The following is a 22556-nucleotide window of genomic DNA, read 5'->3' on the forward strand; positions in this document are numbered from 1 at the left end:
CAAAAAAAAATTAAACTTTATAATCATCAAAATTTTTAGTATTTTTAATATATATGTAATTAAGCTTTATATAAAAAAATAATAAACAAAAAAAATAGTATTTTATCAAAAAATATTTATTTTTAATTAAAGTAATTATTATAGCTGATAATATTTATTTTGTTAAATCTTGTGTTATATAGATTTATGAATTCATTGATATATTTTTTTTTAATTGAGTCTAATTCATGCATTTAAAATTTAATAAAATTATCTTTATGTATTCCATATGCTCTGCAATATTCTTATTTTAGTGTTTAATTTTCTAAAAAAATTAAAAAGATTTATAAATTAAAAAAAAAAAAAGAATAAGAAAAATCTATAGGAATATAGATATAACAATAGAAAGAGTAAATATATTGTAAAAAAAAGATCTCTTTATTTTAAAATATATGAATAGATATCAAAGATGAAAAATAACACACTTTTAATTATATTTGTAATTTTCTTTAATATTCATATTCTTTAATGATATCATAATTTTAAAAATCACTAAAATGTTGAATTTTTATTTTCCTTTTATAAGCATTTCTAATAGCATAATTTTTTTTATGTATCTTCTATGAATTAAAAATAATTGTAGAATAGTATGTATTACAAATTTTTTTAATTTTAATATTTTAAGGAGTCACTATATGATAATAAATCATTAAAAGTGAGTTTGATATTATAATACAACGAATCATGTTGTACCATTTTCAGAAAAATATATAGATGTTATTATGTAAAATATACATATATATATATATGTTCGCAAATATTATTTTATAAAATCATATCCAAAATAATACTAAATTTTTTATTTGTAATTTTTTTTTAATAGAATTTGGAACATTTTTTTCTTCATTTGCATTAGAACCCTAAAAATTAATACATAAATTTTCAATTTTAAGATATTACAAAAATTATATCTAAATATACATTTTGGATTGGAAGTTTTAACATTAATAAAGTAAAAATTTTAACATGAATAGTTTATATATATATTAAAATTTATGTTTTTATAAAATATTTAGTATTATATTAAAAAGAATTTTAATTCCTAAATTTTTATTGTTAATATATTTTAAAATATAATTATTTTTTTATAGTTCACATAATACTTTCTTTTTTAAATATTTTGATATAAATTATGAGCATATTTAAGAGATGGAACATCAGGATGCTTTACTTCAGTAAATGTTACACACTCAGGTTTGGTAGAACTTCCTTTAAATTTTAAAAAGGCCCCTTTGTTTTTCATAATATCACAGTAATTGGGTGCACTAAAAACAGTGTATAACATACCATTTTGTTCAATTGAATATCCTTCGTCTCTTACTTCATGAGATCGAATAATAAGACTTAAATTATTTCTTTTTAGAAAATTTTCAGTAATATCAGTACCAAAAGAAAATCCTATGCCTCTTTTAGAGGGTTTGAATCCTTTTTCTTCATTTGGATCTGACCATAGCAAATCTGTCATTACTCCTTCATCTAAGGGTTCTGTATTCCTATCAATTTTTTGAATATCTTCTAAAGTTGTATCCATTTTACTTGGTATTCCTCCATGACATATAAAAATTGTTTTGTTTAATACATATGCTAATGGTAAAAATTTGAATGAATCAGAAAATAAGGTATGTAATTTATCATCATATTTTTCTTGTAATTCTCCTAAAAATCCATATAGTTTATTCATATTGTCCGTTTCATGGTTTCCTCTAGTTAAATGAACATTATTTGGAAATGTCAATTTCGCCAAATATAAGAAAATAATTACCTCTACAGAAAAGCTTCCCCTGTCTACAAAATCCCCATTGAATAAATAAGAATTATTTTCTGATGGATATCCATTTATATTCATTATATTTAATAAATCATAAAATTGTCCATGTACATCTCCACATATGGTTAAAGTCTCATCTGACTGTAAATTTAAATATACTAGAGTTGGTAATTCTTTTAACAGATTGATTACATCTAAAACTATTGCACATACACATTTCTTGTTTAACTTTTGATTTGGTACACTAATGTAATCTACTACTTTTTTCAAAAAATCTATATTTAAATTATTTCTGTCATATATAGGAGCATTAGTATTTTCTATTTTAAGGGTATCTAGTACTAATGTCTGGTAGTAAGGCATTTTTTGTTCTAATTCTATAGCTTTCTGAAAATGCTGTTCAAATAAAAGCTTTTTACATTGTTTTAATTTTATCTCAGAATTTGTGTCTTTTGTTAATTTTAATACTTTCTGAAAACATTCTGATGCACTTTTTAAATCAGATAGTAATAAATAAGAGCATCCTTTTCTATAATAAGCTTTCGCATAAAAAGGATTAATTTTTATTGCTTCATCTATATCTTGTATAGACAAACCGTAACTTTCTAGTTTCATGTGACAAAATGATCTATTCGTATAATATATATGAAGATCAGTTTCTTTTATACTAATAAAATTATCCTTTTTGGAAACAGTACTTTTTGTATAATATTCATTAAATAAATCTTTATCTACTTCATCTACACTTACTTCATTCTGTAAGTTATCAATACTTATTTTTTTTAATATTTCTACATTGGTATTGTCATAAAATTTTTTTAATAAATTAATAGCTTCTGTGTAATATTTTAAAGAAACGATATAGTTATTTTCCTTAAAATACTTATTTCCTACATTTTTTAAAGCATCACATATCTTTAGCAATTCAATACTAATATTTTTTTTTGATATATCTCCCTCTTTTTTCTCCTTTTCTCCATTTTTATCTTCTATTTTTTCTTCTATATCATTATCTTTCATGTCTTTTTTTAAATTATCAGCAGAATTACAATCGCTCATTAATGATTCAGGTGATTTAATATTTTCATTTTCACTGTTTTTATCATTGGTGCCTTTCATTTTTTCTTCACTTTTTTCATTCCCCATATTTTCGTTATTTATTATATTTTCTTTATTTTTATGTTTTTTATCTAATGGCTCGTTAATTTTATTTTTATTTATCTGTTTATTATCTATTATATTTGTATTATCTTTTAATGTATATATAATTTCTTTACTTTCATGAATATTTTCTTTTAAACTATTTTCGTGATCATTAAAAGTATGTTCCTCTATTTTAATATTACCATTTATTTTCTCTGTTAAATATGCCATTTCAAAAAAATACAAAAACTTCGTAATTATATAAATTATTTAAATATGTAATTTGAAACTTATATTTTTGTCTTTTATATTTATTATAATTTATATATTTTTACATTTTTTATAATATTTTTTTTTCTATGGATGGTTAAAATTTCTAATATAAATATATTTTTTATATAGTGAAAATAAAACTTTCTTTAATTTTTATTCAAAATTTGTCAAATATATTTGTATATATTTAATAATTTTTTTCTGAATCTGAACAAATAATGAGAGTAAAAAAAAAATATATAAAAAAAATATTACAAAAATATGAAATTCTTTATTTTGTGCACAATTTGTATGTTGACAATTTTTTTTTTTCCCTTCTTAATTTTTTTAGTTTTATGACTAAATATTTAAATTTCTACAATGCTCAAAAAAAAAAAAAATTTTTTCTAAATCGAGACAAAAATATATTTAAAATGTTCTTTTGAAATAAATTTTACTTTAACTCATATAAAAGAAAAAAAATTATAAATAAAGGAATAAAACAATAAAACAAGCCCAAAAAAAAAAAAAAAAACATAAAAATAAAGGTATAAAAAAGATTACCATATATTAAAAAAAAAAAAAAAATGAAGAAAAATTGTATTATTATATATTAAAATTATATTAATAGAATAATATAAATTAAATTTTATCATATTAGGTTAAAAATTTTAAATTTATAATTTGTTTTCAATTTTTTTACTTTTTCTTCACATAAGAAAACTATTTTACTAAAATTCTTTGACCTTTTTTTTTTTTTAAATTCTATAAACAAAAAAAGAAAATAAAAATTCTTAGGAAAAGAAACAAAAAATTAAAAACTGAAATTTATAATTTATATTTTTTTTTTTTTTTGAAATATATTTCCTTAATTATAAAGAATGCTTATGCATATACAAAATAATATAAAATAGTAGTAATCATCAGTAATATTTTTTTACAAAAAAATCATACATAACAAATACAACGCACTATAAAAATTCTTCAAATACAGTTTGGCAACCTATTTATAAGAGTTGTTAAAAGTTAAAAGATTATATGATATAGGAAATTACAGGATATCATAAATTTTGAATATTTATCCTAAAATATTCTTATGAAAAATTTTACTTTAAAAGTTTACTAACATCAAAAATAAATATGATCATGAACTATTTAACATAAAATTGCTCTTTATGTAAAAAAAAAAAAGTCTTGATAAAACGAAAATGTTACTATATAATTCATAATATCATTACACTTCAATTTTTAAATAAAACAAATATAAACAAAATTTATAGATTATTAAGTGAATAATTTTAATTCATATATATTTTTTTTATAAGTTATAGTATATTTATATCATTTAATAACAAATATTCCACTATTCTATAACTATTATCATAGTGTGCTGCTAATTACCTTTATTTATAGTGGCAATAATTAAATCAAAATTTTTAAAAAATTTTAAATTATAAAAAAAAAAGTCTCTAAAATGCAATTATTGTTAAATCATATATCATGTTATTTAATATATGTTACTATATATATATATATATATGTATATAAATATACCTATTTCTCTTTTATTTTTTTGTTTTTTTTATTTTTCAATGGAAATATTAAATTATGAGAAATACCAATAATTTTATATATTATTATGTATTATTCTAAAAAAGAATCATAAAATTTTATAAAAAATATCATACTTATCAAAATGAGAATACAATAAAAAAAAAATATTTATTAAAAATAAATCTTTCATAAAAATAAAAAATATTATACGTTGTTTTATTAATATAATTTTTTTTTTTTTTTTAAATTCAAGGAATATATATATAGAACTTTTAATATAAGCATCTCTTTTTTGCTATTTAAGAATTTTAATTTTTCGTATGAACGTTTATACATTATAAAAGAAAAATGAAGTAAAATAAAATAAAAAAGTTTATCATATAAATAAACATTTTTTATATATAATTTGAATATAATATATCAAAAATATACTATTTTTTATACCTAAAATAGACTTTTTGTGAAAAGTGTTTGATCAAATTGACACAAATAATTGTACACTAAAAAAATTGTAATATAATTATTGATTGACTATGAAAAATTAACAAAAAAAAAATTTGGAAACAAATTTTAGTAATCCTACTTAATAAAAAATTTTATTATTTTTAATAGTAAAATTTATTATTATATCTAATTACTTTTGAAATGATTCAAAGAAAAAAGTAAATGTTCATTTATTATTTTGTATTTAAGAAAATAATAAATTTTCAGTAAATTTCTAAAATTTAACATTCAAATTTTTTTTTATATTCATATTAAGTAGAAACATATACTAAAAAATTTTTTTTTTACTCTGGTTATTTTTCATGATTATAATTTTTTAAAATAATAATAGTTGTTTTTAAAGATATATTAATTTTAATAATAATTAGGAATCTTGTGCATTTAAGCCATCTTAGCATAGTAGGTAATGCGTTTGATTCGTAATCAAAAGATCGTGGGTTCGAATCCCACAGGTGGCTTATTAAGAATAATAATTCGTCTATACGTTGAAGTTTCTGAGTATCTAAATTGAATAAAAGCAATCATTAAAATTTAAAGTAATAATTTAGTAATTTAGAAAGGAAAATGACATTTCTTAACAATAGGAATTACCATTACCTTTATAATTCGTAAACACATTTATAATACCAAGGAAAAATATGCTTATAAAAATAAAATACATTTAAATAAAAAGAGAATAATAAAATAAAATCCAAACATGATGGTATATTTTGTGATTTTATATTTTTAAGATAAAAATTTTTTATGAATATAAATATATTAGAACAAAAAGTTACCAATAAATTTAGCATAAAAATTATATATGATTTATTTTAAAATAAGAAATTTTAGTTTTTTTAGTTTTGTTGTATAGCTATATATATTTTCTTAAATTCTTGATTTTGTAATAAAATAATACCATTTATTAAATTTAGTTTATTATAAACTATATTATTATTAAAATTGATATCTTGTTGAAATATAAAATTATTATTAATTTAATGAAATTAATTTTTTCAGAAATAAAAATAAAATTATGAAAATTAAAAAAATTACTTAATTGAAAAATATTTATTTGATATTTTTATACACTTTTTTTTTTTTCTTTTCTAAATTTATAAGTTGTAAAAAAAAATTTTAAATGTATAATGCTATAAATAAAAATTATTATAATACTTTTAATTAAAAAATCTTTTAATTTAATAGTTAATATAACAATACTTTGTGTAAATATGAGAAATTTATAATATAAAAATTTTATTTATATTATTCAAAAAAATACAATATTATTTAGATATTGTCTATTTATTCTTCGTAGTTTTATATTTCTCATTATATGACCAAATAAATATATAACAAGTATCATTTAATTCATTCATAATATAGAAATATATCCCTTATTTATTGTGAATTTTTTATATTGGTATAGTAAAAAGACAAACAAAAAAAAAGAAAACATATTAAAGTTGCATTCAAAGAAAATAATAAATGCATACAAAAATAAAAATTAGTACATTTTTATATTTTTTTAAAATAAAAACTATCGCATATAATAATCTTCATTTTGCTCTTTTTTTTTTTTTTTTCTTACATAATAGAATTTAGATATTCAGTAAGATATAAAATTTACTTAATTATAAATTAAGTATTTAAATATAATTGTATATATATATGAAAGGTTGTTAATTTACTATGCTAATGTATTCAATTTAATATTTATCCTTATGCTCTCTATTAAAATAAAAATCATAAAAATCTTAATTCAATAACTTATATAAAAAAAAAGCACAGTTGTTATATTCATAGTATACATTATTTTTAATTTATTGTATATTCTTAATATTTTAGTATACAATTTTTATTAAAATTTATTAATTTTTTAATTTATATGTGTAAATTATTAAGATCTTATGCAATATTATTTTTAAAAAATTTTTTTTTTGTCCTATAAAATAAGAAAAATTCACAGTTTTCAAAATATTTTATTTTTTCATGTTATTTTAAATAATCTTGTATTGAAAAAATTTCAGAAAACATATTTACACATCTATATCAAATAGCAAGATATACAATAAAAAAAAAAAAATTGAAACATTTGTAATAAAAATCATTTCTTGTATTTTTTATTTTATTTTTTTATAGAATGCATGAAGCATAAATAATGTGTATAGATATATATATATATTTTTGCTTACCCTTTTTCATATCAATTTAAAATTATTACGAATTTTTAGCTGATTTTTTTTTTAGCGTAATTTTGTTATTCATAATAAATTTTTTTTTTTATATGTATTTTTTTCAATTTTTTCAAAAAATACACTTTTTTATTAGGAACTTTTTTCTAGTTTCCACCAAAAAATAAAAAGGAACTAATAAAAAGAAAAAAAAAAAAAAATTCCAAAAGATATAGACAGAAATATATGGAGCAAAAAAAAAGAGAATACATTACAATAAATGGATATTTCTAAAAGAAAAAATTTAGAAAAAAAATATTTAAATAAAAAAAATTAAAAAAAATGAGATATTCTAACAAAGGAGTATATATAAACTTTATGAGTAAGAAAGGTAACATAATGGAAATTTTTTTTTAAAAGTAAATTTATTGAAATGTATTTTATTGCTGAAAAAAAAATTTAGTAAATAAATATTTTTTAGATGTTGAGGCCTTAAGTTTACTTAAGTTATACAGATTTTCTTAATGAAAAACAATTAAGAAAATTTTTATCAAATCTTAAAGAAATACAAAAAGATAAATTAATTAATCATAGTGTTTTTTTTCACAGAGTTTATTTAGTGCAGTTATAGTATATTTTGAAAATATAAGAATAGGTTCTAAAAATAGATATAGAAGAAATATGGAAATAAATTATTTATTTTTTTTTTTTTGAAATAATTAATAATATTATATATTTATTGAGTTTCATATGTAATACTGTTCACATACACACAACTCAATGTGAAGAATTTCTGTGATGAAAATGTTCCAAAGAAGATTATACTTATCACGAAAATTTGTTTTTAAAACTAGAAAAAATAAAAGAAGATCATAAATGCGATTTATAATTAAAAATTTACTATTATGTTACTAAACAACATTATGCTTATTCTAATTCTTTTAATCTAGACACTAACATAGAAATAGGTTTAGAAATACAAGAAATGGGATAATATATTGTTTTAAAAATGATTTAACCAGAAGTAAATTTGTAAAAAATTGAAAATAAAGACCTTTTCTTTTAATTATTTATCCCTTGTTTATAAATCATTATTCTCTAAATGTGGATGATATATATAATGATGAATTTATATGAAAATATTTAAAATGAAAAACATATGTATTAGTAGAAAAAATTAATATCAAAAGAGAAAATAATTTACTGAAAGAATTTATTAATATTTTACTATTAGATGATTTTATTTCATATATAAATCCTTTATTTTTAAACAGAGAAAAATTTATTTACTGGTATTTTTTGAGAAATCAGTTTTGTAGTTGTACTTATTCATTAGAAGAGAATGAAACAAAAATTAATGTATCCTTAAGATAATGTTTCTATTTTTTAAGCATTCTCAATTATTTTTATGAATTGTTATCAAATAAAAATTTTCATTGTAATACTACAGTTTCCTTTATAATTTAAAGCTTTTTTTAAAATTACAATGTTGTAATTTTTTTTTTTTTTTTCTTAAATTTTAGCTATATTTGTTTTACAAATATATTTAAGAAAAAATTTGTAGATATCAAAAACTAATTAAATTTTTAGTTATTTTGATAAAGCAAACTGCGTATTTTACATTAAATGAAAGGAAATATAAGTAATATTTTTTTGTCTTTTCTCAAAATTTCTGACATATCCTAATAAAAAAAAATAAGTCTATTTTTCCTTTATAAAAAAAATTTTACATATTATTACAATAATTGAAAATTTCTTAATATTTAGAAAGTAAAACCTTTTAATAAATACAGAAATATGAATAATTTCAACCTCATTAAATTAAATTTTCATTATCACAATGCATAATGATTGTCTTTATATAATTTTGTAAATTGCAATTAAAGAAAAACAATTTCAAACACAAAAATCTTAAAAAGAAGAATTAAAAATTATAAAAATTTAAAGTAATAAAAATAAAAGGTGATCATATTTTTTTTAATAAAAAAAAAAAAAAAATTAATTTAAATTAGATATAAATTAAGCACGTACACTAAAAAATTTTATGATGATTAGAAAAAAGGATAGAACTAAGTAAAATTTTTCTCATTTTTTGTGTTTTATATAAATTATTATTTTATAAATAAAAAAATTGTTCTTTTCTGTTCAAAATTTTATCTTAAGATTCCATATGTTACATATATATATGCTTAATTTAATTAATATTTATTTGTATAGAGAAATTTTTCTAAATCTCTGTATAAAGGAGAATCAGCCCCATAAGTTTTTATTATATTTTTTTTTGCCTTATGAATTAAGTTTAAGCCTTCTGATTTCAAATCAAGAAATAAAGCCAATTTTCCTGTTAAAAAAATATAATAGCCATATATTGGTGAAATTTTTCCATATGAAACTTCAATTGATTTTAAATATTGATTTGCAATATTATATGCTAATTTAAATTCTTGGAGTTGTATAGATATATATAAAATTTTGGCTCTCATTTTTTGCAAAGAATATCTAGCATGATGATAAAAATTAGTTAAATAATCAATTTTTGATTTAATTTTATTTAGTGATTGTAAAACACTTTTATTATCATAAGAATATTTTTCATTGAATAGTGTTTCCAAATATATTGTTTCTTTAACTGTCTCTTTTTCTTTATCCATAAGACTTTTTATTATATTATCATGAACTTCTGCTTTACATAGCATACATTTCCAAACATTTTCATTAGTTTTTTTTAAAATAGGATACGTTTTAAAATCATTTTTATTAATATAACACTGTTTATGCTCTAGTTCAGATATTAATACCATTTCCATATAATTCAGAAATTTCTTGCAACTTTCTGAGTTTGTACAAATAAACTCAGTATTAAAAATATTATGGCATTCAGAAGGAATATTTACTTTACATAATTTACATGAACATGTAAAAAAATATTGATCTAAGCATATTGATAATCTTGTATTTCTATCAAAAGCTATATCAATATAGCTTATAGTTAATTCTTCACCTGGATATATATCCATTAACGTTCTTATAAAAAGTTTTTGATTTTTGAATATAGTAACACAATTATTTAAGCATGAATGATTAAAATAAGGTACTGGTTTTTTATAAAAAGCTAAACCAGCTGGTTCTAATTCGTTATCAATTATCTGTAAAGTATTTTTGGAAATTTTTACAAATTTTTCTATAATATTTTTAAGAATACTCTCATTATCTTCAAAATTATGAAATATTTTTTTTTTTTTGCTCATGAGTGCTACTGCTACAATATAGGCAGGATACTTAAATTTCTCATATTTTTCTTTTGTTAATTCAGTAATACTTCCACAGTAATCATAAAAATTAAAATGATTTAAATAACAATTAATCACTAATCTCATTGTTATAGATGGGCAATACCTATCAAAAATATTTGATTTAAAAATATCACATTCTTCTCTATGTGATTTCCATGCTCGTTCTAAACATATTTCACTACAGTATACAACATACTTGCAATTAGGGCAATAAATACATTTATTAAATTTTTCAAAACAATAGAAACATATATTTATTATCTTATAATTATTTTTTTTATTATCCGCATCTATTATTCTTGGTGTCATATACTTAACACAAAGAGGTATAAATATTTCAGGGTGAGATTCAACTATGCAATAGCCTGCTCGGATTTGATTAACAGCAACTACGCATTTTCCTCTATCTTCTTTATATTCTATCTTATACATTTCATTAAAAAAGATAAAAATAAAAATTTACATATTTTAATTTAATTTTATAATATTAAAGAATACATATATATTGCAATTTTATTAAAAATATTAACTTTTTTTAAAAATTATCTTCAAAATATAAAGAAAAATGTTATTAAATAGAAAAAAAATGCTCTTAAGAATTTGAAGAAAATTTTCCTTTAGAATGAAAAAATTAAAAAGTTCCTGAATATGTAAGAAAAAACAATTTTCATAAAAAAAAACTCTTAAAGTTTGAGAAATAAAGTGTAAAAAAAAAAATTTCTTCAATAAGCATAAGAAAAAAAAAAAATTTTAAACTTATGAATAATAAAAATAAATTTTAATAATTCATAGGATTTTATTTAATGTCATATGTTTACAAAAGTTCTATCTATTTTATATAGATTTTAATTATGTATTGCTATTAAAAAAATAGCATGATGAAAGAAAATTAGCTTTGTTCTTTTAACAAAATTTTTTATTTAATTTTTTGTCATTCTTACTAAAGTTTAATTTTTACATTTTCTTCTTCATTTTACTTTTAAAATATTAAATCCTTAAGGTATAGAACTTAAAAGAAAAAAGAAAAAGCTCATCTTGAGAGAGTATTTTATATATATTAATTTTATTAAAAATATTCTTCAAAATTTTTTTTGAGGGATTACATTAAGGAGACCAATAGTATACTGTAACATTATTTAATATTAAGGTGATAATTATATATAATATTTTAGATAAAAAAAATTGTAAATTCAGTGTTTAAAAAGAAAAATGAAAAAAATAGTAAATACTTTTAAAGGTTTTATATATAAAAAAAAGAAAAATTAAAGAGGCATAAAAACATTCAATATAGAAGAAACAAAAATAATTAACATTATAAAAAAACAGGAGTATTACTAAAGAATTAAGGGATATTTTTAAATTTATAGTAGTATATGAAATTTTTTTTTTTTTTATATATTATTAGAAAAGATATGCACTTTATATAACCATATAGAAAGAGGAATTTTGCATTTATTAAAAAATAAAAGTGGTTTTTATTATGCATATATATATATATATATATATATATATATATATATATATATATATATATATATATATATATTCTTTTTTTCTTCTATACAATAGGATATTTAATAACTTTTATTTGTAAAAAAAAAGAAAAAATGACTATTATACATTTTAAAATATGTTTATTATAAGAAATAAGAATAATATCTTTTTGAGTAAATCTTTCAAAAGAACTACATACACATTTTTAAATAGTAAAAAATGTAATAAAATTGAAATAAAACAGTTCTTTACAACATTTGAACTAAGTTCAAGTAAAATTGATAATAAAATAGAAGACTTTCCTCTAGAAAATCTAAGGAAATTTTTAGAATTAAAAAAAATAAATTTAGAAACTTTTAAAAAATTAGTAATGAAAATAATATTAAAAGGGGATGATACTTCTATTGAAAATTTATTACTGATGTTAGTGTTATTTAATAAAAACTACCCCTATTTTCAAGATGAATTTTCTCATAATTATTACGATAAAGTTTGTATGAACATTATGAATAGCATAAAGTTAAAAATACATTACTTATATACTAGTAAAATGTTAATTCATACCATGAACATTTTAATTAATTTAAAGTTAATTGATAATTTTATATTAGATTCATATATGAGTAAATGCTCTATCTTCATAAAAAATGGTGAATATGAAATAGATGATCTTATATGTTTTCTTTCTATTTTTAGCAGAATAAATGTTATGAAACAGGATTTCAAATTTAAAAATTTAAAACGGTTTAACTGGCCTTTAATAAAAATTATATGTGATAAGTTAACGTTTAATTTTGAAGAGTTATTTACTTTACATAAAGATAATACTTATTCTTATAATCTAAAGAAAAAAATTAGCGAAGAAATTAAAATTCTTTCAAATGATATAAAAAATAAGGAAAAATTCAATAAAAATTTAAATAATTATAATAATGGAATTACATTGAAGAAAAAATTAAAAGATACATGTAAATATGAAAAACACTGTAGTAACATAGAAAAAGATAGAGAAAATATAAAAAATGAAATATTCAAAAATATCAAAAACGAAGAAAGAACTGAAAACATGAATAACTCTATTTTATATAATAATAAAGACGATAATAATATAACATCATTTAGTAAGGAAAAGACTTTTCTTTTAGAAATATTACTTAGTATTAGTAAAAGCTTACGAGATTTGAAATATATTCATTTAAGTTTATTAAATGAGGTAGCATATAAATTAAAGAATGTATTTCTTCAATCAGATGAAAAATATATTGATATGGATTATATTTCAGTAAATAAAATTTTTTTTATCATGCAATGTTATTTATTTTTGCAGTTAGATTATCACATGTTTTATAAAAGTATATTAAATACCTTCAAAAATTATTTACAATTTTCAAATAATTTAATAGTTTTTTTTTTTTTATTAGCAAAAAATAAATTATTTCCATCTAAAACTATTGAAATATTTGATTCCACATTTTTAAAAAATATAAATGATCAAATTTATGATTCAAATAGTTTAATCATTCTTTTAGAATCATATGGACTACATAAATATAGGAAAAATGATGTGATTACATGCTTGCTATTTCATCTATTTTCACAAAATAACAACCTTTCAAGAAAGGATGGAAATGTTCATATTCCTAATGAGAAACAAAAAAATTGTATTATAAAAGATACAACTAATAATTCTGATAATATAGATAACTCAAAGAATAGAAAAAATGAAAACTGGATTGAAAATAAAAATACAATAAATAATGAAAAACAATTAACAGAACAAAAAAATAAGGTTAAATTAAAAAATGGGAGTTATTCTATATCCAATAGTATCATAAATAAAAAAGATGAAACAAATATTAATAATAACTTAATTAATTTAAATAAAATGATTTATAAATCAAATATAGAAATAAAAAATTCTTATTTTTATACATCCATTGATATATGTGATAAAATAAAAATACTGTACTGTCTATTTAAATTAGATATATACGAAGAAAAATTAGTTAAGGATGTAAATTATATCATAAATGAAAAGGTAATACACCTAATAAGTTATAAATTATTAATAAAATTATTATTAAGTTTGTGTTACTTTTCCTTTGAAAATGCACATATATATAATTTAATAATTAAAAATTTAATAAAATATGATATACTTTTGGATAATATTTATTTAACTCAATTAAAAATATGTGAATTATCATTGAGAACACAACATGTACCTAATGTATATAATTGTTTAAATGATGAATGTTTAGAATATATAAATTGTATTAAAAACAAGGAAAAAACTGTAGAATATCATATTAAGTCAGATTTACAAAAAAATGTAAAAAATATTCTTTTAACTTTTAATTTAAATATGTCAGAGGAAGTACCTATTGGTCCTTATAATATTGATTTTGTTGAAGAAGATGAAACCATTTATAATATACCAAAAAATTATCTCATTAGCAAAGATAAAAGAATGTCGAAAACTGAAAATTTCTCTAATTTTACAAATATATCTAATAAAAGCAACAATGTAAGCATAAGTAATGAAGAATCAAATCAGCGTTACATAAAAAAAAATAATATCTTGAATAAAGAAATTACTAACTTTAGTAATGAAACAAAAAATTGCAAAAATAAAAAAAAATTAATAATAGAAGTTAACGGAGAAAATCATTTTTATAGAAATACCAAGTGTTATACTTCATTATCAAAGCTAAAACACAAATTGCTAAATGATTTAGGATATGTAGTTATTACTATACCTTATTATGATTGGGGATTATTAAAAACAGATCTAGATAAAAAAGCATATATAAAAAAATTAATATCTAGCAATTCTACCTTTAATCTAAGAAGTATATTACCCCTTAGTCAAAAAAATGATACTACCTTGAAAAAAAGTGAGTTATCAAAAATTAAAGAATCTATCCAACAGTGCGAAAAAAAGACAAAATTTTTAAGTGATATTGAAGATTTAAGAAAAAAAAATAAATTAAAATTTTTAAAAAAAAAAAGTAAACATATATAACTTTCTAATAAACTTAAAAAATTTTCCTTCTTCTTTTTTTGTATGCTTAATAATTATTTGTTTATTTTTATTAATAAATATATGTAAGAAATTTGATTATCAATATAAATATTAAAAAAGAGGTTTTATAACCAAAAAAAATTTTCTATATAATTTATCTATCTATATATATACTTAAAAAAAAATTCTATATATTTTTAAAATAATAAAAAATTAAAAAATAATATATATATATATATATTAAATTTTTATTATATTTTAATGATACAAATTAATCATAATAAAAATTGTATATATATAGATAGAAAAAATAAAAAAAAATAGGAAAATATAAATGAATATTTGTTACTGAAAAAATTCTATAAATATAATTACGAAATACGTCTTTACATATTAAGTAGTATAATAAACATGCATAAATATTAAAAATATTTTATAATTTTAAGTAATTTACAATCTTTTTTTTTTTTTTTTTTTGTATACATTGTGATTATTTAAAGACAAATTTTAATACTCTTACTATTATTTTAATGCGTACCCTATTGATAAATTTAAAATTAATTTATTAATACCCTATTTGATTTAGTATGATATATATTTTTTTATCAGTCATAAAATTATTTGTTTGTAATTTTCAAAATAAAAACAATTTTGTAATTTTTTTTTTAAAGTTAATATGTATATCTAAAAATATGATTTTATATTGATCAAATATAAATATAAATATAAATTTTTTAAATTATATTAATATTCTTCAATCCTTTTGATAGTATTTAAGATGCTATTTTTTTCTTTGAATACTATTTACAATTTAAAAAAAAATAAGATATATTGATAAATATAGGAATAAAAATATCTAAAAGTTGTCAATATCTTCTTGAAAGTCCACATCATCCTCAGGTATTTTATCTTGACTTTGGTAATTCTTAAATGTATTGTAACCATACATATTTTTATTGGATACATTTTCCATAATTGGACCTGCATAATTTGGATGAATTCTTAAAATAAAATTAGTAGGTTCTTGTTCATTTGTTTCTGATAATAGTTTCATATCTTGGTTTATTAATCTGTGAATAATTTTTTTTAATTTATAAATCCATTCGTCTACTTGCTCACTAGATTCTGCTTTAGCATAATTTTTCAAATATAATTCTATTAATTGATCTTGTGTAATGCTCTCACTGTTATTATTAAATTCGTACTCTTTAATAATTTCAAAAATTATAGCTGATATATATTGATATTCACTAGCTTTAATTGTTGTAATTTTTTTATTTTGTTCATTTTTATCATTCTCTTGATCTTGTTTATTTCCTTTATTATGTATCAAAGAGTTATTAGTTTTATCAAATTCTTCATCTAAATTAATTTCTTTTTCATTGGATATTTTTTTCATGGAAGCTTTAAAAATAGAACAAGCAATTTCAACATGTTTAACATCAACAAAATGAGAAAACTTTAATTTAGCAACAGCTTCACTTAATCTAATAAGAGATTCTAATTGACGAACAGTCATTCTCATAGATCTCTGAGCTCCCGGAGAATATTCAATATTTCTGAATGACACATAATAATGTATTAATTTATATTTTGCTTCATCTGTTAATAATGGTTTCACTCTTTTGCTAAGTTCTAAATAAATTTCTAATTTTACAGTATCTAATTTTCCTGCATGAGTTTTAAGATGCTTTTCTGCCTCTTCTCCACAGTGCATTGATACTAAATGATTAGCAATATTAGTATCTTTATCAATATCAACGGTATCAAGCATTGTGTAAAATAAATCAAAACGTGACAATAAAGGAGCAGGAATATTAACATTTTGAGCAAATGTTTTTAAAGAATCATATCTCCCATATTTAGGATTACATGCAGCAAGAACAGAAGCTCTAGCATTAAGAGTAGCTTGTATACCAGCTTTTGTAATAGAAATAGTTTGCTGTTCCATTGCTTCATGAATTGCTACTCTATCTTTTTCATCCATTTTATCAAATTCGTCGATACAACAAATACCTTGGTCAGCATACATCAAAGCTCCTGCTTCTAAAACTGTATCTCCTTGATCTGGATCTCGATGAACAGCTGCAGTTAAACCAGCTGCAGTAGATCCTTTTCCTGAAGTAAAAATAGCTCTGGGAGCAAAACTTTCGACATATTTTAAAATCTCACTTTTAGCTGTACCTGGATCCCCTACTATACACATATTTATATCTCCTCTTAATTTGCAATTAGAAGTAATTTTTTGAACACCTCCTGTCATCATTAATAATGCTCCTTTTTTAATTTCAAGATTTCCCCAAATTTTTGGAGCAATACATTCTGCTAATATATCTACTGTATTGGGATGCGTTGCAATGTCCCTTAACCATTTTAAATCATCACAATTAAGAATTTCTTCACAATTAATATCTACTTGAGCTTCTTCATCAAAAGAACTATCTTTTTTCGAATTATTTAATTTTTCTATTTGACACGCATATATACACAATTTATGATTTAAGTCTTGTATCCCCACTCCTTTAATTCCTGTTAATCCTTGAGATACCAGGGAGTTTTCATTTTTTCTTAACATTTGCCTAGCCACACTTCGGGGTATATCTCCTGGTTTCATTAAAGTTGGAATATCAGGAACTACTATCAAGCATCCTGTTACTATAATTCTATCTCCTGCATGAACACTATCCACTATATCGTTTCTTAATATTACATCCATGTTTCTAGGCATAGAACCAGGTGGACTTTCTTGTGCAATTTCTTGTAATCTTATTTTCTGCCAATCAACAAAATAAGATTGTTCTAAAACCAAAGACCAATCAGACATGTTACTACAACTAGCTGAAGGACACTTACTTGGTTGAGTATATCTAAACTGCTGTTTAACACCATTGATTATATTCCCACATTCATTACATTTAAAAGCTGCTAATGTTAATTCAGGTCTAACGTCAGATGTTCTGGTTACTTGTCCACGGACACTTATCATTTCCCCTAGCATTTCACATCTCAAACTCCTTAAAGAATGTATAGGATTTTTTTTATTATAAAATCTTAAGCATATTTTTCCTACTTCCTTTGTTTTTATAGGATTAATATTTTCTGCTAAATTTTGTACTTTTTGTTCAAATATATCTAATATTCTCAAAAAATGCCTTTTTATATACATATATAATTGGCTTCCTATATCAAAACGATTTCTATCGGTGGGTTCCCACATCAATACATGTTTCATATCCACTACTAAAACTTTATTCCTTGAATATGAATTTTGAAGAATTGAAAATAATAATAATACATAATGAGCATCTTTTGATATTTCTAAACTGCTTGGAAAGTCAAAATTTAAATTATCTTTCCATACATTATCGTCATCATCTTCATCTCCTTTTTTTTCAGAAAAAGTCTTTAAAAATTTTTCAAAAACCTTTGCCATATTTTCATCTTGAACATAAGATGGTTCGTCTTCTTCATCTTCTTCTTCTTCTTCCTCTTCATCTTCTACCTCTTCTTCTACTACATTATTTCTATTTAAATTTGAATTTTCATCTAACTTTCTTTTTTTTTTTTGATTACTAGAAGTTTCACTATTTCCGAAGGCACTATGAGCATCTAAACCAGATAATTCACTTTCATTAAATAAAGAAGACATTTTCTTTAAATACTTTTAAATACATAAGTAGTTTTTCAGTATTCAAAAATGTGTATGCTCATGTAATGCTTAATAGATAATGTTTTAAAAAAAAATTATTTTTTCTTTTAATAAATTTCTTAAGAATATAATCAAAGAAAACGAAAATTTTTAAATAAAAATATATTCCAACAAAAAAAAAATTTTTAAATATATATATATGCAATTAATAATAACTTACTATTCATAAAATTTCTGCATAATTTTTAAGATAAAACAGGAATAAGAAACTGTGTAAATCATTAAGTATACAAATTAGGAAATATAATAGAAATAGATTCTCTTTTTTAAATTATAATATTTAAAAAAAAAAAAACTTAAATTATTTATGTTTTTTATAATAATATTTTTTATATTTTTTATAATATTTTTTATATTCTTTACAATATTTTATGTATTTTTTATAATATTTTTCATATTTTTTGCAATATTTTCTACATTTTTGAAAGCATTTTTTACATTTTTTTCTTAATTTTTTTGCGCTCATTCATTTGTATCTTTTAGTTATATATTCAATTTATTTATTTTTAATTCTTTTTTTTTTTTTTTCTCACTTTTTAAGGTGTATAAAAAAAAAAAAATACATGCTTTTTAACCCAAAACACTTCAGTATTCTTTGAATATATATATATGAAGAAATATAATTTATTAATTCTTATTTTTTTTTATTTTATTAATTAAAAGTTGACAAGAAAAAAAAAAAAAAAGGGAAATAGCATATATGATATTAATGATTAAAACACAAAATAATTTTAATGTTATTTAAAGGTTTTTTTGTATATGAAAAAAGGAAAAATTGTGATTTAGAAAAATAGGAATTTTAACTTAATGAGTTAATAGGATTTATTAAAATTTTAATAATTGAAACATAAAAAAAAAAGACAAAAAAGGAAAAAAAAAATTATATATATTTATCATAAAAATAACTTTAGAAGTGCAGCATATGCTTTTTTTTTTTTTTTAATTATTCTATGAAAAAAAATTAGTATTTTTTATGAATTTAAAAAAGAATATCAATGATTCTAAGATAAGTAGGAATTACATTTTAAATGCATAAAAATGTAAGAAAAGGCTTACAAAAAAAAAAAAAAAAAAAAGGAAGCCTGTGAATTTAAAAGGGTATGAAATATATCCATCTATATATATATATATTAAAAAGTGACATAAAATCCAATGGATAAAATTTTCAAACGAAATAATTTTAAAAAGATATGCACCTTCGTCTATTTAAAAATAAAAATGAAGTTTTATATATATTTTTATTTGTATATTTATATTTTACGATTTAATATTTTATGTATAATGCATACTTAAAAATTTAATTTAATTTTAATATTATTTTTAAAATTTCATTCTTATCCAGTTAAATATAAAATTTAATTCCAATATTTTTTGTTTTTCTTTTTTTGTATATATATATATATATATATATATATATATATATATATATATTGGTATCTAGTATTCTAACTTGTATTTTCTATTATAAATAATATGCTTTCTTGTTGATTAAAAAAAACTCTTTTTTCTCCAGTCAGAAAAAATTTGATTAGTGACATCAAGCTTAGTATTTACTTTTTTTTTATGTTTTGTTATTTTGTTTTTTTGCTTTTTTATTTTTTTGACTTTATCTTTCAAATGATTTACATTAATAACTTTTGTTTTTAATTCATTCAAAATTTCTGTTTTATTATCATATTTATCGTCATATAAATAATCAATGTAATTATTCATCTTTTCTTCATAAATGTTTTCTACATTTTTATATTCTAATAAAATTTTTTTTTTTTGTTTCTTAACCTCTGCTATTTTTTGATCTAAAGTAGATAAAGATACTTTTTCTCTAATAAAAATTTCTTTTTCTTTATCATCAAAAAACCCTTTTGGTATATTTTCATTTTGCGTATTTTTTTCTATTGAATTACTTTCTTCGTTTTTATTCGTTATATCATTTAAATAATCATTTTTATGTTCACCTTTTTTTATATTTAATATTTCATATATTTCATCAATGTTAAAATTGGAATTTTTTTCATTTTCTTTTTTATTTTTTTTTTTATGAAATTCATTTAATTCTTCAAGGATGTTCACTTCATTCTCTTTATTTTTTTCATTTTCTTCATCATACATATTTCCTAATATATTTTTTTTTTTTTCTACTAACATTTTATGTAAGTAATCAAGTTCTTCATAATATGCTGTATCTGATGGTTTATAATATATTAAATCATCTAAATTATTATCAAATAAGTTCATTATATAATCATTATTTCCTATTTCATTATTTTTATTATAATTGTCTGTATTTGAATCTTTTTTTTTTTTTTTATATACTTCATCTTCTTCATTTTCATTATTTTCTATTTTTTTTCTTTTTTCTAATTTTCTCTTAAGAAAATTCTTATTTTCTTTTAAATCTAAATTATAAGTAGTTGGTTCAATAATTTCATATGTTTCTAATATTTCTACATTGTCATCTTTTTCATTTTCAAACTCATTTTCAATGATGCATTCATTCTGCTGTTCAACTGATAGGTTTGATTTATCACCTGAATAGTTCTTTATCATATCATTTTTTGAGTTTCTAACAAAATGAGTGTCAGAAAAAGTTTTCATAATCTCGTCTTTCTTCCCTTTTTCGTTCTCGCTGTGATTTTTCAAATTATTATTAAGATTATTTTTTGTTTCTATTTTATCACCATTTTTTATATCTGATTTATTATTTTTATTATCACATATTTTAAAACTATCAAAAAAATCTTCAGGTAAGCTATCTTCGTTTTTTATATTTATAGAAATGCTATTTTTATCTTTCATAATACTTTTATTAGTATCCTTATTTTCATTTTCCTCAAAAAAATAGCTATTCTTTATATTATTATATTCTGAAAATGCTTCTTTTAAATTATTGTTTTTATTTAGCTTATTTACTGGAGCTGTTGGCTCTTTACAATATTCTTCATTTAGGGCATTACACTCCTTTGATATATCATTTATATTTAAATTTTTATTTTTTATGAAACTATCTTCAGCATTATTTTCATAATTATTTTGTATATTTAAAAAGAGGTTCTTGGGAATCTTTAAATTACTCTCTTCGGAAAAATTTGAATTTATTTCTAGTTTTATTTTTTCTTCCTTTTTTTTTTCATTTCTCATTAATTTTCTTCTCTCCTTTTCTTTTTTAATTAACTCTTTAATATTGCTGCTCATTATTTTTCTTTTTTTTACTGGTATAACCACAGAATGAAATAAATAGGAAAAACGTCCATATAAAAAATAGAATATAAATTAAGAATAATAAAATTAAATAAAAAATTTCAAAAAAATAAAGAATTAAAATAAAAAAAAAAAAATAATTATGAAAAATATTCAAATAGGTTAAAAATTTATTAAAACTTTAAATAGATTAAAAAAAAAAAAAAAATAAAATAGTTTTAATTATACGAAACGAATTTTGAAATATTAAGATAATTCAAGATACTATTTTTAAATAGTTTCAATAATATAAATTATCCTTAATAAAATTAGAATTTTAAAAAAAGTAACAAAAAAAAATGAATATCTTATTTTTATAGAATTTTTTTTTTTTTTAAATTTGTATCATTTTTTTAGTTTATTCTCTTTTTTCTTTTTTTAAAAG

At 19.1% G+C, this 22556-nt stretch overlaps 5 protein-coding genes, 1 non-coding gene and 1 pseudogene across 6 annotated transcripts, besides 1 other annotated feature; 3 read left to right on the forward strand and 4 right to left on the reverse strand.

Annotated features, from left to right (window-relative positions):
* Window positions 1-1150: 1150 nt before the first annotated feature.
* On the reverse strand, window positions 1151-3181 carry PP5 (serine/threonine protein phosphatase 5, putative; the record flags this gene model as incomplete). The annotated part of the gene is made up of 1 exon (XM_028677415.1): window positions 1151-3181. The coding sequence occupies one exon, from the start codon at window positions 3179-3181 to the stop codon at window positions 1151-1153; it is 2031 nt and encodes a 676-aa protein (XP_028533807.1).
* Window positions 3182-5645: 2464 nt separating this feature from the next.
* PRELSG_1115100 lies at window positions 5646-5718 on the forward strand. Its single transcript has one exon. It is a non-coding gene; the product is annotated as a tRNA-Thr (tRNA).
* A 1868-nt stretch (window positions 5719-7586) lies between these two features.
* On the forward strand, window positions 7587-8785 carry CS (annotated as a pseudogene).
* Window positions 7587-8785: a sequence feature (hypothetical protein, pseudogene).
* An 826-nt stretch (window positions 8786-9611) lies between these two features.
* Window positions 9612-11138, reverse strand: SET6 (histone-lysine N-methyltransferase, putative; the record flags this gene model as incomplete). Its single annotated transcript, XM_028677416.1, has 1 exon — window positions 9612-11138. The coding sequence occupies one exon, from the start codon at window positions 11136-11138 to the stop codon at window positions 9612-9614; it is 1527 nt and encodes a 508-aa protein (XP_028533808.1).
* Window positions 11139-12336: 1198 nt separating this feature from the next.
* PRELSG_1115300 (RAP protein, putative) lies at window positions 12337-15225 on the forward strand (the record flags this gene model as incomplete). The annotated part of the gene is made up of 1 exon (XM_028677417.1): window positions 12337-15225. The coding sequence occupies one exon, from the start codon at window positions 12337-12339 to the stop codon at window positions 15223-15225; it is 2889 nt and encodes a 962-aa protein (XP_028533809.1).
* Window positions 15226-16081: 856 nt separating this feature from the next.
* MCM6 (DNA replication licensing factor MCM6, putative) lies at window positions 16082-18874 on the reverse strand (the record flags this gene model as incomplete). The annotated part of the gene is made up of 1 exon (XM_028677418.1): window positions 16082-18874. One exon carries the CDS (start codon window positions 18872-18874, stop codon window positions 16082-16084), a length of 2793 nt encoding a protein of 930 aa, XP_028533810.1.
* A 1548-nt stretch (window positions 18875-20422) lies between these two features.
* Window positions 20423-22126, reverse strand: PRELSG_1115500 (conserved Plasmodium protein, unknown function; the record flags this gene model as incomplete). Its single annotated transcript, XM_028677419.1, has 1 exon — window positions 20423-22126. One exon carries the CDS (start codon window positions 22124-22126, stop codon window positions 20423-20425), a length of 1704 nt encoding a protein of 567 aa, XP_028533811.1.
* Between the last annotated feature and the right edge of the window lie 430 nt (window positions 22127-22556).

The sequence above is a fragment of the Plasmodium relictum genome (genome assembly GCF_900005765.1).
Source record: "Plasmodium relictum strain SGS1 genome assembly, chromosome: 11".
NCBI classification, from domain to species: Eukaryota; Apicomplexa; class Aconoidasida; order Haemosporida; family Plasmodiidae; genus Plasmodium; species Plasmodium relictum.